The sequence below is a fragment of the Panthera pardus genome, unplaced genomic scaffold (assembly GCF_024362965.1).
Source record: "Panthera pardus isolate Hobbes unplaced genomic scaffold, ASM2436296v1 HiC_scaffold_24, whole genome shotgun sequence".
NCBI classification, from domain to species: domain Eukaryota; kingdom Metazoa; phylum Chordata; class Mammalia; order Carnivora; family Felidae; genus Panthera; species Panthera pardus.
In genome coordinates, this window is record NW_026526810.1 from 74,696,661 (window position 1) to 74,712,378 (window position 15,718).

The following is a 15,718-nucleotide window of genomic DNA, read 5'->3' on the forward strand; positions in this document are numbered from 1 at the left end:
CTTTGCTCCCTTATTGTTCTCCTGGGTTTCTCTACATGAGAATCTTATATGTGAGTCTTGTTCAGTAAATGATGGCTTCTTCTTAACTTGGTGTGTTTTGATCTTGGCATTCTTTCTATACATAATAATATGATTGTTATGGCTTATTTGGCAGATGTGAGCCCAAAGAAACTCAACTTTTTAAAGTAGAGAACTTTCAATTTTATTTTCTAGGCCAATCCTCATTTAATGCCCTATTGTCTCATAAAATTTCCCAACCAGATAGACTTCTGGTCTCTGTTTGAATACCTGTGGTAAGTGGAAACTCACTGTTGCCCAAGCTTCATTTCTACTTACTCTTTAGCCTCTGAGCCCATTCCTGATCTCTGAGATCAGATGAAAGAAATGAATGTTTTCTATTGAAAGCCCTCTAAATTTTCCAAGTCTGCTAACATGTCCTTCCCGCTCTTCTGTCATCTTCATTTCTTCCTTACTCCTTGGCTGAATATCTTCAGCTCCTTCAACAGCCTGCTCCTTGGAGAAGTGTTGAATATTCTGCCTTCCTTGAATGTTCTCCTTTGGACATTTTATACATTGTCTAAGTCTCACTTGGAAAATGGAACCCAACCAGAACCAGGACGGCAGGTTTGGGCTTAGTAAATCATAGTCGAGCTGATTTGTTACTTTTCTTATTTATAACCCTGTGATTGTTTCAGTCCAGCTCCAAATCATATTTCCTTTTTTATATTTACCTTCCACTATCCGTTGACTCAATGAACCTAATGACAATGAAGCCTATTAACTTCTATTGTGTGTACAGTTTTTGTATTTTTTTTTATCAGGGAGAGATTATGAACTCAGACTTGACATTGATCTTATCTCCTACTTAGATTTAATCTACTATGCCAGCATATTGTGTTCCCTTTAGAGTATAGTATCGTCATAAATAGACACTGTGAAGCAGTTGCCTACGCATTCAGATCCAACTCAAAGATATAGTTTGGCCTGTAGGTGTTAAAAACTTTTAATCCAACATATAAAAGTTAGGAGATTTCACATAAAAATATATATTTCTATCTGCTCTTAAATACATATACCTGTCCATATAGAAGCCATATTGAAGCCGTATTCTCACATGTGAACAGTTGGCAAAGCTGACTAGCGGCTACCCCTTTTAGAGGAAACTTGTATTCTCCTATCCTCCACAATCCACACTACTTCTTCCTATTGCCCCTTCACTGGGATCATATATTAGTAATCATCACATTTTTGCATTGTTTTTCCTTTAGTAGAGAAAACACTTCTCTTTTTCCAAGACACTAGCAGTAGTTAGAATATGAAAGAAAATGACTTAGCTCAGCTCAACTACTTTGGTTAGTTGCCAGTTAGTAGGCTATTGGAGCTGGCCAGTACTGGCTCAAGAGAGCTTATTGTTAAATATTCAGGAGTTTTGCTAGCAGTAGCAACTTTTGGTAGTTTGAAATCTGCCATGGTGGGAGTACATACACCAGGGAAATCAGCAAGCACCATAAATCAGGGCTTCCCCCACACCCCCAGAGAGCTGGGTTACTAGTATACCACCACCTGTAGGTATTTGAATTTCTGATCTCTGACATAAGATATTTATTATTATTTATTGGTCACTGAGATTAGTGTAATCAGCCAATCAAATCAACATGCCATATATGTATTTTACTCATATGTGTCATTAATAAAAAAATATTGAATAAGATGACCAAAAAACAACCTGTGGTATAACCTATCCATTAAACAGTGATCATTACATATGGTTGTTCAACAGGTTCTCAGGAAAACTCCTTGTACTTCTGTGCTTTTAAATGATTGCATGCTTTTGCTCCCTTTATGCTTATGAAAATCTAATAGAAGCACATACACCTGATACAGGAATTCACATCCTTGCTGTAGGGATTTAAGTCATTAGATTTTGGGTGTATGTTCTTAGCAATCTAATTATGTTTAAAATCTGGTTAGTAGTGTAGTAAATAACTGGTATTGCTACAAAATTGCATTGAGAAGGTAATAGGATTGAATTTCTACACAAGTTGACAGTCAATTAAAATTTCCATATATCCAATGAGTTAGCCAGTTCTTGGCCGGGGAGCTAGAACAAATGCCTTCCTCCTAAGCCGATCACTTCAAAACAGGCAAAATTTTATAATACAGTCAAATCAAGACTCAATGCCTCAACTAAAATGTGAGTTTGGCTTATCAAATACAGATCAAAAGCAAGAGATAGACTAGAGAGCACCCACGATATTTCTTCCTTAAATTCCTCTATTTTTTATTGTCACTGGAGGAAAAATAACACATTAAAACCTCCTTACTGAATTACTGCTCTAAACCAATAGATCCATGGGGCTTGTTCAGCTAAAAACCACAACAGACTTTGTAATGCAGTGATGTAATCTTGGCTTTGTGTCATTTATATTCAACCTAAAAAAAACAATTTTCTTGAATAGACAGGCTGACAACAATATTGTTCGGTGTGGGTTTTTATTTGGATTCTTTCCAAATGGTTCACATGCCTTCACAGTAACACATCATGCTTGCTTACGTTTTTTGCCTGAATTCCAAAGTTTGCCCCTTTTACTAGCTTTCTATTTTTCTTTTAAGGTCTCAGTTATGTTTGTAAAACTAACCAGCTCCACCACAAAATTAGGATGTATCTTGCAGAGTGCATTCATTTTACTTTTTGCATATTTTTCCTGAGGTCATGTCAAGGTTAGTTTGAATTCCATCCTACATTAAGACTTCTTTCACAGCTATTTAGCTCGGCAGCCTACTCCCCGCTGGGGTCTGCCCCTTGGGCACGTCAAAGCTTCAGACCTGACAAATCACACACAGATGAAGCTGTACAGTTTTTTAAACAGTTTCATCAGTAACTTTTCTTTATCTTTTTCACTATCCTCCTTCATACTGAGATTTTTTTTTCCCTCCGAATTACCATTTAAGGAATCTTAAATTCTATTTGGAACACTTTGTTTTCCATCGGAATTACAAACTGGCAATATCATTTATTTTCTAGTAAATCATACTAATAGCCTCCTAATCACCAAGACTACATACTGAAAGACCTGTAGACCGTTTCTGACTAGTATAAGTGTAATTCCACTATTAAAATCTATTTGTAGCAGGAAGCTTAGTTTTAGATCGGTGGCTACATCTACCCGAATCAGGAAAAAAAAAAAAAAAAAGTCAACCATAAAAATGCATCGAGTTTATGACATATTATGGGTTGAGCCTGGAAATGTTTCTCAAATGGTTAGTAATATGCCCTTATCAGTATTTTAGCAAATTGTAAAACTAATGGTGCAACTCCATTTCCTGTTTAATTGATGAAGTTAAAATGCTTGGTTGCTAATGAGTGTATTAGCAAACAATGTCCCCTCTACAGGCTTAAGTAGATCAGGATTTTTTTTTTAAAGCAGCTTACAGTCCTTATTTTTATATAATGAAAAAAGTTGGCTGCCACAGAATTGCTAGATCAACTGAAGAAATGGTGTAATTATTGTTGTGTAGTCACTTTGGCAATGTCAAACGGCCAGATGATAGTTTTCTAGTTCTCACACTAGAAAATAGTTATTTTCTTTTACAAACCATAGGCTTTTCATTACATTTTCATTCAGGACAAACAATACCTGAAGATCTTAACTGCAGACTAAGCAGAAAACTTAGAAGTGCGAAGAAAAAATAATATCTGAATGATTCTCCTCTCCTCAGTCCTCTTTTACAGTTAGCTCAGTATAAAAGTACCCAGCAAAGGGGTCTATAAAGGTTGCTTGGTTGAAACTAATTAAAGACAGGTCTAAATAGAAAAAGAAAAGAAAAAGGGATCAAAGGAATTACATTAGGTGTCAGGACGCTGTTTGGGGAGATTTATTTAGAATTTTGTAATTCTATTACAGGAAAAAGCTAAATTCTAAAAATGCCCATTTTTGCCCTAATTCCATATTTGCGTTATTTTTGCAATAAGATACGTGTCAACAGGCAAACATCTTGAAGAAATCATTTCAGCGTTGGCGCATTAACACATTATGGTGAAAAGAGAGGCTTGTGCTTTTCACGCAGCGCATTTCAGTCTTCAATTAATGTGAAAGCACTACAATGCCTATGCAACTTCTCTTGCCTAGTGGTGCACCATTTATCATTGCAGTTTTACATTGACCTTGACACCCACTTCATTAGAATAAAGATTGTCTACCATTTAGGTTACATTGTTCCTCTGCACAGAGACCCCATGCAAATTTCTGTTCAGATAGAAGAGCTGCGAGGCTGTCAGAGGTCATCTGCATTAAATGATTGCAGCTATTTTCCAACTGCTTCTTTTCATTCTACTCAATTCAGGCTAGGAGGATCAATCAAGTCCTCTGCCTGAAACAGTGGGACTGCTGGGAATATAACTGTTTTTGGTAGTAGTAGATATGCCCTAAACAGTATTAAATATTTAATATAAACTCATTAAAGGCCATGCAAAGGCTTCAGAAAGATATCAGATTTATAGAGAAATGTAAGGGACTAGAGAACCTTTAAAAGATAAATAGAAGGAGAATCAATTTTATAATTTTAGAGAGTAAGATTACAATAGTTCTTAAACTTAGTAAATCTTTTCAATGGAGACTTTTTTCTCACCCTTGACATGGGCAGGGAAGGGAGAAGACAGGCAGGCTTGGTGTTCTTAGGCAGTATTTTACAGGAAATCAGAATGAAAAGTTTTCAGTTCTTGGTGTTTTTAGTTTTGTTCTATAACAATGAATACCGTTCTGGGTATTTATTTTCAAAGGCTTAGGTATTTGTTATGTAAAAGAAATGATTGGAGAAATAAGTTGCCAGGTTTCCTACTTAAGTTTTCTGAGTGATATAATTGGAATTAAATTATTAATGGGAGATACTTTAAAAAAGATTGTTTTATGATCTTCTATTAGGGAATTTGCAATTCATTTTAATATTTGTAGTTTGATTTATATTAAAGATAATGCAATCTATGTCCAATTAACAATACATGGCCAATGTAATGTGATTTCCAGATCATGCAAATGGAATAAGCTAGAAGAGGGGGTAAAACTCAATTCTTAACCTCAGATGTAATTTGCTGTGCGAGTTCTGGCAATTTTAAATGACATTGCACTTTTTAATTTTTCCAAAGGCTCAGCAGCAAATTTATCCCAATCAAGAAAGCCTATTATTAATTTACAAGGACAATTGTAGGAGTCTTTATAATTTCTCTGTGCAATTATTCGCCATAAATTGCTAATGGTAAAATACAAAGAGTTTGTAAGAAATAACGACTCTTATTTGTCGTGGGCTCGAGCCGCCTTCTTCATTCTCGAACATCTTCCCAAAGTGTTGGTGAAATTGGCTCCAGGTGAAACATCACATGCGTTATCAGATGCTGGACACTGGTGTTCTGGAAAAGGGGGCAACACCAGAGGTGCTGCAGAGACGACACTGGCCTCTAGCAGATTCCAGCATGCGGGGGCATGTACAGCTGAGCTGTGGACCCTGGACTTTCATATAAAAAGACTCTTTGTTCACCACTGAATGGCATTAGGCATGGACTTGCTGAGGGGCCACCATGAAGTCTCGCATGAGGAGGGCAAACACTAGCCAGAAAACACAATGCGGGAGTCATAGACAGACACATCTCTGCATTTTTGTGCAAAAATGCCTATTTTTCACATATAGTTTTGCTGGTAGTTTGGTGTTTTGGTGTGTTCCTACCATAGGCTTTCTTGTTAAAAGACTAAAATACATTCCTCCCCCCACTGTATTTTCTCTATCTGTTGTGTGTTTACAGGAAAGGAGATTATGCTGGATATACAGGTGTTTGTGGTATTACTTGGTACTTGGAAAGATATTCAAATTTGTTATTCTAATGACTAGATCATTTTCCTTGCTTAAAGTTTAACTCTTCCTAATATAAAGTCACATCAAGCCCAGTTAAAATATGGTATAGGATGTAAATACTTAAACCCCGAAGACACAGAATCAGACAGTCCTGTTCTAATAATCAAGAAAATTCTTTGGTTTAATTCTTGTGCTTCTCGTAGCCAAAACTTCACTCTCTGCTCAGCAATGTCTGGTCTCTTTTCAGCATAACCAACAGAAGCACCATACAAAAGTCTTACAATGGATGTCTTAATCTCTCTGTGTGCTTTTAGAGCATTATTTTGAATTCCATCATGCTGCCTTTTTTCTTTCCTCTTCTGAAGTTTTATTACAACAGCAGAATTCCCAGGGAGCTTTGGGGGCAAGGTTCACATAATATAGCCCTGAAGTTTTGCTTAGGTGGAATCCATCCCCCAATCCTGGCCATCTTTTGATGATCTTTCTATTTCAAAAAGATTCACTGTGTAGAATCTTATAGCATTAGCTGTATGTAGTTTATTTTCTATTTTTTTATTTACTAGACAGTGAGTATCTACAACCCTTTCATGATGCTTTCTTTCTCTGACCTCACCGTGACAAGGCATCTTGTTCTTTAACATTGAGGGAGGCAGAAAAATGCTGGAGTTTCTCAATGTGTGCCTTCTATACCAGTTTCAAAATGGCTTATTCTTCTGGTTTCCATGGTGACAATTAACACTGTTTCAAGGCATTGTTCCAGTCTCCATTTAGGCAGAATTTTTGGTGTGATTTTTAACAAAAAAAAAAAAAAAAAAAAAAAAAGATTTTAGGAGGGAAAAGAGCCTTTAGCATAACTGTCAAAAAAGTTATCTCAATCAAGTCTTTATGCATTTCTAATTATATTTACTTCAGAAATCCCTATTTTTACTGGCTTTGTTTTATAATTCAATTTTAGCGTTTGTACTTTTAAAAAGAAAGGACTGAGTGAGAATTTCTGAAAACTTCCTTAATTTTTAGTGACAACAGCAAGCTAACATTGGTGGTTATTTTTAACTCTGTTTTTAAAGTTTTCTTTGTATACCTTCTGTACACCTAGGAGTGGCATTTAGGATAGAAGTGGCCTGCGTTTTTAATTTAGATCATTCACGTATCTATTAGGAGGCTTCTTTAGTCAAAATTGAATTGGCCAAGCAAATACACTTAATAATGTAAATATGCCCTTTCAATAGAATATATTTTATTTTTGACTAGACAGAGAGGCCCACAGCAGGTGCTGTGGGGAAATTAAATACTGGATGCTTATTTACCTTAGCACTCAAGAAAAGCCATCTGACTTTAACTTCGTTAATCTCATTTTTGGCTATTGAAGAGTAGTCTCTATCATAATATCCCAGGCTATAGGACACAATGGGGCAGCCTCTGCTCACTTACTGCTGTGGGTGAAATGAATATGAAGATTAAATTATCTTCTCACCACAGGATAAAGTAGCCCTACTTGATAGGATGACTGATAGAGCAGGCTGTTGATTCTCCTCGTCTGATGCTTCTGAAAAGATGTTGGAGAGAGAAGAGCAAAATGTCCTGAGCATCAACAAAAACAACGTTTGCATTATTATATACGTATACTGCTTGAGGTCTGAAATCATATCAGATTCAACCTTCAGAGTGCCTCAAAAATAAGAACAAATATTTTTGCCTTAAATTACATGACATTCTAGTATCTTTCAGGTACATACCAACACACCTAATAATTGGCTGGATTATCTTAGCTTTTATAGTTTGAAGGCATTGTCCATCAATCACATCTTTAATCAAGCTCTTTATACAGTAGGTTATGTGGGGACAAGACCAGGGAGAGTACATAAAGACAAGTTTTTTTTTAATGTAATAACCGTTTATTAGAGGTTGCTGTGACTACTTGTACCACATTTCATAGAGAAAATTATTTTATTATGTCTAAAATTAAATTAATTGCTTTTTATATTTTTATTATTATAAGACTATTATTTTTATGGGCCAAATCTAAACTGTTCTCTTTCTTGACTGATCTGCTATGTGGGAGCCATTAAAAGTTGGGATAAAGAGAGGGGATGAGATTGTCACAAGTGACAGTGATAACTGGTTGAGGCTGCTCCCAGGTGGCACAGCCGGAGGACTCCCTCTGTCAGGGCACGTGGCAAAAGCAAAAGATTTGAATAGGACTCGTCTGCCTGCCCGAAATGCTGGTTTCCCCAATATTATGTCAAAGAATTCTTACCAAATTAATTATGTAAATCTTTGTCGGCAGCATCATCTTTAGATGGGAATCTGATTACATAAAGCAGATTGCCCTCTCCTCAATCATCACTCTGATAAATAAAACACTATCTGGGTTTCTGGAATACTTGTTGAGTGTTTGGTCCAGAAAACTCGAGTGGCCAGTGTGTTTTTTAAGTATTGGAGTAACATGATCCTGGTAATTGCCTGCCATTAGAAAATGCAATCAGAATCTCCCACCTATCACAGGTCAAATTCTGGAAGAGTTCTCAAACAACCCTTGATTTTTTTCGTTATGCATATTCATGTAATTTTGGATACTTTGACACCCTGATCAACATTCATTAATACTATGAAATGCTTTAAATCACCTCATTTAAAACATTTTGTTCTGTGATCCACAAATGACTAACATTTGGAGAAGTTTACATAATACAAATGATGTGCATGCTTAGCGTAAATGGAAGATTAAAATAAGAAACTAAAAGTATGCAAACATATGCACGTAAATGCTGAGGATCTATTACCCAAAACAAGGATTTCACACCTTCTTTTCCTTTAAGCTGCTGCCAATCGTATTTTAGTTTGGGATCATATACAATATCATGGTTTAAAGGTGAATAACATGCTTGGGCAGGTTTTGAACTTGCTGATTTGCTGATTTGCCCAGACAAAAGCTTTTCTTATTAGATCTGTTAAGGTGCTCCTCTTAGCTTGGTTAGAGCAATGGAGCAGTACTACCAAGAACCTTAGTGCCCCAACTTTTATGGCTCAAAGAAAAAAAATGGGGATTGCCATTATACTTTGACAATGTGCTGAAGTTGTAAAATATGTGTAGTATTTTAACTAGAATCTAGTTTTCAACTCAGAGGTGTTTTTTGTGTGTAGTACCTTTTAAAAATATAGCCACAGTCATTTATAGCTATTCATAATACAAGACTTTCTAACTATGAAGTTATCCAAATAGAGTTATTTGAAGAGAGTCACTATAGTAACTGCCATATTAAATGGCACTTACATTATCTCTAGCAAAACATGTTTTAGCAGAGACTCACTTGGCAGTTTGTTACAATACAATGTATATTGGGGGAGAGGGGACTGTAATCAATTGTGATGTTTGGGGACATTTTACAATAATCAATAAAGAAACATAGATTTGTAACAATTTCAAAGCTCTGGTTTGCTTTTTTCTCTATATAAGTACCTCTTCTTCAAGCCCATGCAATTTTTAAGTAAAAGAAAATGGGGGAAAAAGGGTTAACTGGGAACTCAGGAGACTTACGGAATAAGGAGGAAGTTTACACAATCTTTAGGGATCATTTTATTTGTACCACCCTATACCACGAGTCCTTTGTGGGGCAGACATGAGAGATGGGCAGCGCTCTGGAGCCAAATGTTGACCCAAATTAACTGTAACAGTATTTTCCTAGACCAGGTATTTTCCTACTTGGAATATTTTAAATTAAAGACCCAATGTGTGTGTAAACTTTACTTTAATGTGACATAAATTTTAGTCAACTAAATGGAATACCTTGGATGTTTATGTATGTGTGAGTAATATATGCTTTAACTGTTTTCAGCACTATTGCTCAACGACTCAAGGTACTTAGGTTTAGCCTTCCCATAAATTTTATTGGAAACAAAAACTTTTAACACTCATGAGCGTCACTAACTCTGTGCTCAAAGATTTGCAAAGAACACCTGTCTCCCTAATGATAGCTTTCCTTCTCTCTTCTCGTTTTAGAGATACAGTGTGGAAATGTCCATCAGGGACCTGAAAAAGACAGAGCTGCTTAGTAAGGTTGAAGCTTTGAAGAAAGGTGGCGTTTTACTACCAAATGATCTCCTTGAAAAAGTGGATTCAATTAATGAAAAATGGGAACTGCTTGGGGTATTTGCATTTTTATTACTGTTTGTAGGTTATGTGTACATTTTTTGTGTAGTGAAGTACTCTATCTGTCTGATTTCTAATTTGAAGCACAAATATCTCTCTCTTTCAATTCACTACCTACATTTCAAACAAGCTATTTATGCTATTATGAGGAAAAAACACTGCTTTTCCTTTTCTGTGGGATTTTTTTTTACACTGAGCTTGTCTCCTCTCAGATTTTAATAATTTTGGTTCTTTAATACATACAAAAGTAAGTAAAATATGCCATGTATTATGGGTATGCACCAAGTGAACTATAATACAGTATATCTGATATACACTGACTGTCATGCTTGAATGAATGTTAATAGAATTTACTCTGAAGGTACATGTTAGAGACATCCACTGTGTAACTATTTACTGTACCCTTCAGATGAAAAGGGGAGTTGTCACTACAGCTTTCAAGTGACACTAAAGCCACCAAAACAAAGATGCAAATCTGACCCAAATCTGAATTGCAGAATGAAATCGGCCTCTGTTTTGTGCCTCAATTTCCAGCTCACTTTTAACAAAAGCCAAAAAAAAAAAAGTTTCATGTAATTCATTTCACGCAATGATGGGCTGGGTCTCAGCCAAAGCCTGAGATGCAAGAATCTGGCAAAAAGGCAATATAGAGATTCTGTTAGCCAGAGACCTGGATGGCACTGTGCACGAGACAGTACTGTCCTTTTGTTGGAAGACAGCTGAGAGAGAGAGAGGTTAGACTGTATTTTTTCATCAACTTCTCTCCTAAATTGCCTTCACTTCAAATCAAGGGTAAGCTAAATTTGTCAATTACTTAAATGATTAATTATAACAGCAAAGTATGGGTGGTGTCAGTTATGGAGCATAATTTTGCATGCCTTCCATTTCCTGCCTCTTTTTTTTTTTTAATTTTAAAGAAATAATACTCCAAAAATATTTTGAATAAAAAGCTCTCCGTGTACCTTGATGACTTGGAGGATTGCCAGTGTTCAGTTTATGCCATACTTAATCTAGGTGATTAAAAAAACTGCAAGTTTAAATCCTTGCTTTCTCATCTAAATTCACTAGGCTCTACACTTGTGCAAAGTAACTTAAAACATGGAAAGTTTTTACTCTGACCTACTGTTACATTACTTTTTAATAGTAATTAATGGCTTCCACCTCATAATATGGTGATTTAAGTTGGAACCTACTAACTTGTACAGAATTCATTGATCTCCTGCAGGAGAAATGTGGTTAGCGTACGACATTTTTAAAGGGTTGTTTTACTAAAGAGATGAGAACAGCAACTTTATGTGCTTGATAGAAAGAGCTGTAGTTTAATATATCTGTTTCTAATTTGATAAATAACTAAACACAATCTTTTTTGAAAATTATTTGATGTCACGTATATTGCTTCCTCAACAAAAATTTTAAATCAACATAATATTAAAGAAACAGAATATTTAGCTATCCTTCATGAGTCAGATACCCGAAAAACGGTTGCCATTTTGACAAAAATGCCATTTGAATACAATATGCAGAGTTTTGTCATGATTTAGGGGGAGAGAAGGGCGGAGGGAAGATTTTTAACAAAACCTGTGCTGCAGTAACACCACCAGGCATACCGCTTTAATTGGCATGATTACATTTTAATTGGCATGAAAAAAATTTAAAGACAAGGATTTTAACTTCTAACAATAGTAAAATAGAGGGATATGGTTTTTAATATTACTTTCATCTAAGGTGAACAGTGTGGAATGGAAATACATTAGAATGAAATGTCAGTGGTGCGTACAGTTTAATCTGTGAAATTTTGTCCCCTGTGCTGCATATTACTCTGTCTCAATTGCATATTAAACAACCCTATCAAGGCAGGCATTGGCATCTGCTGTGCTGACACAAATTGTGAATTAAATGAAATTGATGTCCTCTGTCGTATATTTATGAAGACGGACCATTCTCTGAAGTATTCTGTTTATGAAGAATTTATGATTGCAAACTGTTCCAGAACAAAAAAGTGGCAATAAATTCTTTTTTGTGACCCTACCCTCCAAGGGCATTGATTTCACCTCCTGCTGCTACTTTTGTTACAGCATAAAAACAATAGCTAAATCTGGATTCCACTGAGGGTCTTCAAATTATCAATATTTGCACCATGAAAATACAAGGGTGTTGCCAAGAAAGGCTATTTTTCTGTTATGATCTCCTAAAGATACTATTTACAGAACACCACACAGCAAATGAATGTTTGTTGACTTAATTTTATTTGTGTTTTAAGCTTATTTTTGTAGGTTTAATTCATCATTATAGATTAACTCCTACTGATTCTCCAGAGTGTTTTCCATTTAAAAAAAAAAAAAGCCCTCCCAACTGCACATTCATGCCATAGTGGTTAATCTAAGAAGGCTTCTAGCATAGTGGATTGGGGCTTATTTTGACACATATATAAGAAAATCTAGCAACCAGAAATGCAAAGTGGTTAAGGGTGGGGTTGAACAATTTCCAAGTCAGGTAAAATGTGCCAACAGCACCGAGGAGGCTACCCCTTCTGAACAGCCCTCAGTCATATATGGTTTGGGGAATTATACTTTATGAAACAAAACAAAACAAAACAAAAGGAATTTAATTCTCCATGCATAATCTACTCCTGGCCTCTTTAGTATATTGATTAAACTCAGACTTCTATCTCCTGAAAATGTTATGCAGACACTAGTTTACTGTAAACTCCCATCATGAGAATTCAAATGAATTTTCATCAGTGTCCATGGTGAACTTTTCCTTCCTGTTAAAGGAAATTATAAGTGAATGAGGTCTTCTTAAGCCTCTGGTGGTGGTCAGAACAACACACATGGCTCAAGAATTCGAAAATCCTAAATGGAACAATGAGCTAATCTGAACTGAATGTCAGTTGTGAAGTAGCAGGTGCAGCCGGACACCTTCCAGGTGGCTCTTGTTACCAGCCAAACTGTGATATGTTTTTGGTACCTGAGCTAATCTATGTTTTTGTGTTTTTTTTGTTGTTGGTGGTGTGTTTTTGTTTTTGTTTTTGTTTTTAATCCGATGCCTTAGAAAACCCTAGGACAGAAGATCCAGGACACAATGGCAGGGCACAGTGGGTCTGGTCCACGTGACCTGCTCTCTCCCGAAAGCGGAAGCCTGGTAAGGCAGCTGGAGGTCAGGATCAAAGAACTGAAAGGGTGGCTAAGAGATACAGAGCTTTTCATCTTCAATTCCTGTCTGAGACAAGAAAAGGAAGGAACAATGAATGCTGAGAAACAACTGCAATACTTTAAGGTAATAAAAAAACAATCCAAGTTGATAAAAAGCTTTCTTTATGGGAGGGATGAAATATTTATCAAGTACATAAAGTATTATACCCATGTATCTATGTATCACTGTGCACTCAAATGTTTCCTTGAATTTATAGACACCCTCCACGTTTCTTGTACGCCAACGTCTGTGTGTGTATAAAGATGAACATTAAGCATATCAAATACACATTGTATGGGGGGGGGGAATCTCTGCTGCTTGTGTGTTTTGTGCAGTGCCTGTGGAGGGAGAGCTTTGATAAATTAAAAGCAGACCAGCAAACACTAAAGATTCCTGAGGACTTTGAAAGGCAGACCTAAATGTTCCAGAAATAATGTGGCTAAAAATACTTCCATGAAGTGATATGATAAAAGCACATGATTTAATTGAATACCATTAATGCTAACAAAAAGAAACATAATTTTTACATGTGAGAGTATCAATTATTTATGGAGGGAAGAAATAAAGTAAGAGGTTCCTACATTACAGGCATATTCCACCATAGAAAAATGCCAACCTTAGCAACACAGCTATGTGTGTGTTCACTGGACGTCCACGAAGAAGCATGTACCTCATTTGTGTCCATGGTTTATGCACCATCTATTCAAAAGCAGTTTAAAATTCAAATATTTTCTTGTATTGCCTATGCTAGTCTATTCCCTTTGAATCTTCCTGTAAGTGCAGTGATTATTTAGGCTCTGGCTGTTAACAGTCTGAGGCTCTGGGGTTACAGGATATGAACTTGGTGCCAAGAAACCTTCTGGCATAAATAGTCTCAAAGAGGAGAAAGGAGAAAACCAAGAAGGAAAGAACTTCTTAGGACCAAGGAATTGTCCCTTTTCGATGCTTTCCAGGACCAGGTTTTATTCACTCCCAGCCCCTCCCCCCACTGCCATCCCCTTGCAGCCCTGCAACCTTCCAACTGTCTATCGTAGAAGTGAGTCACATGATGGCTCCCTTTCCGTCTGCCACATAAGCAGGCTCATGTTGCTTACTTGCATAGCCTTAGAGGAGGAGCTGTCAAAGGTAAGGCCACAATACTTCCCAATAAACTGTCTGCATTACACACCTGCAAATTGCTTTGGTTGAAAACCTTCTCTTCTGCCGCTGAACTGACAAGACCAAACTGGAAATGAAATGAAAGCCTCTTTCCAAGGCAAATAGGTTTTACTCTCTAAACTCTAATGTCCAGAAGATTTGTTATTTCATCTCTACTTGTCTTGCCCTAACCCCCATCGCAGGGAGACGGAGCCTTCTGGTATTTCCCTGTGTTATTTGAACATAGCATGCACCTTGTAAAGCATCCTGGTCATTAGTAGGCTGGATGTTGTGAAATATATTTTTTCTCCACAGTGTCTATGTCACAGCATTAATGAACCAGTTAATGACCCCAGACAGCTGTATGACCTTGGTCATGTTCCTTATGTTATCCCTTGGTGCCTCAATTTCTTCATCTAAAATATGGGATGCTGATAGTATTTATCTCACACAGTTATGAATTTATATGTATAAATTATTATTTCTGCTTTTTTTGTAATGGTACATTTAAAGGCCAGAAATCTCTTAATATTATAAACCCAAAAATGTTATACAATAATTGGAAATAAAAACAGGAAGTTTGTTATTACAATTATTTATATACCTACACCATATCTTATAGATATTTATAAACAACTCCCCCTCCCATGTTTGTTGTTATTATTATAAATGTAAGAGTGAGCTCTTCTGCATTCATTTTGCTGACGCTTCCAAAAGACATTAGCTTTATGCTTTAGCTTTGTATAGTGTCATGATTTTCAGCTATCCTAGTAACAAATTTAAGAGAGTTTAAGAAACAAAGGAGAAACAGTGAGAGAGAAAAATCTCTAGACTTCCAGATCAGTAGATAATTCCTAGGTGTCCTAGTCATTTGCTAATACTTTGTAGCCACTAGGGAAATATTCACTACATCTGAATCACTATTTACCATGTGCATTTTAGTGCCTGAAAATAATCCTAGGATTTTTATTTCAAAAGTGCCAGAGACTATCATATGCTCTTTGCTGTTTTATTTGTTTTCCTCAAAGATTGTTTTTTCTTAGGGCATTTTTATATTTTCAGTGTCGCTGGTCATCAAACTAATTGCTTTTGTACCCCATTCTTACATATTTAACTGGTTTTAAAGTAGGCATAGACATTTTTCTATCCTGCCCCTCCCACAAAAGGTAAGACTTTGATGATAATGTTCATCTCTCGATCTGATTTTCTGGCCCTATTCCATCCCCTGCCCTCCTCACCTTAGATAATCATGAACCCCACATTCTTTGTGCCCTTGCTTTCCTTTGATAGGAAAGAATATTTTTTTTATTTTATTTGTTTTTAACTTTATTAAAAGGTAATCATGCTGTCTATTATCTTTTAGGACTTCTTTTTTCATTTAATATTGTAATGACA

General features: G+C 36.1%; 1 protein-coding gene across 6 annotated transcripts in view; it reads left to right on the top strand.

Moving 5' to 3' along the window:
• Positions 1–15,718, top strand: part of AKAP6 (A-kinase anchoring protein 6) — a 492,371-nt gene that overhangs the window by 384,878 nt on the left and 91,775 nt on the right. For all 6 annotated transcript variants that reach the window (XM_019428105.2, XM_019428101.2, XM_019428107.2 and 3 more), the window contains 2 exons: positions 9,845–9,991; positions 13,046–13,270. In XM_019428105.2, the coding sequence (XP_019283650.2) occupies positions 9,845–9,991; positions 13,046–13,270 (372 nt within the window). The remainder of the gene's footprint in view (positions 1–9,844; positions 9,992–13,045; positions 13,271–15,718) is intronic.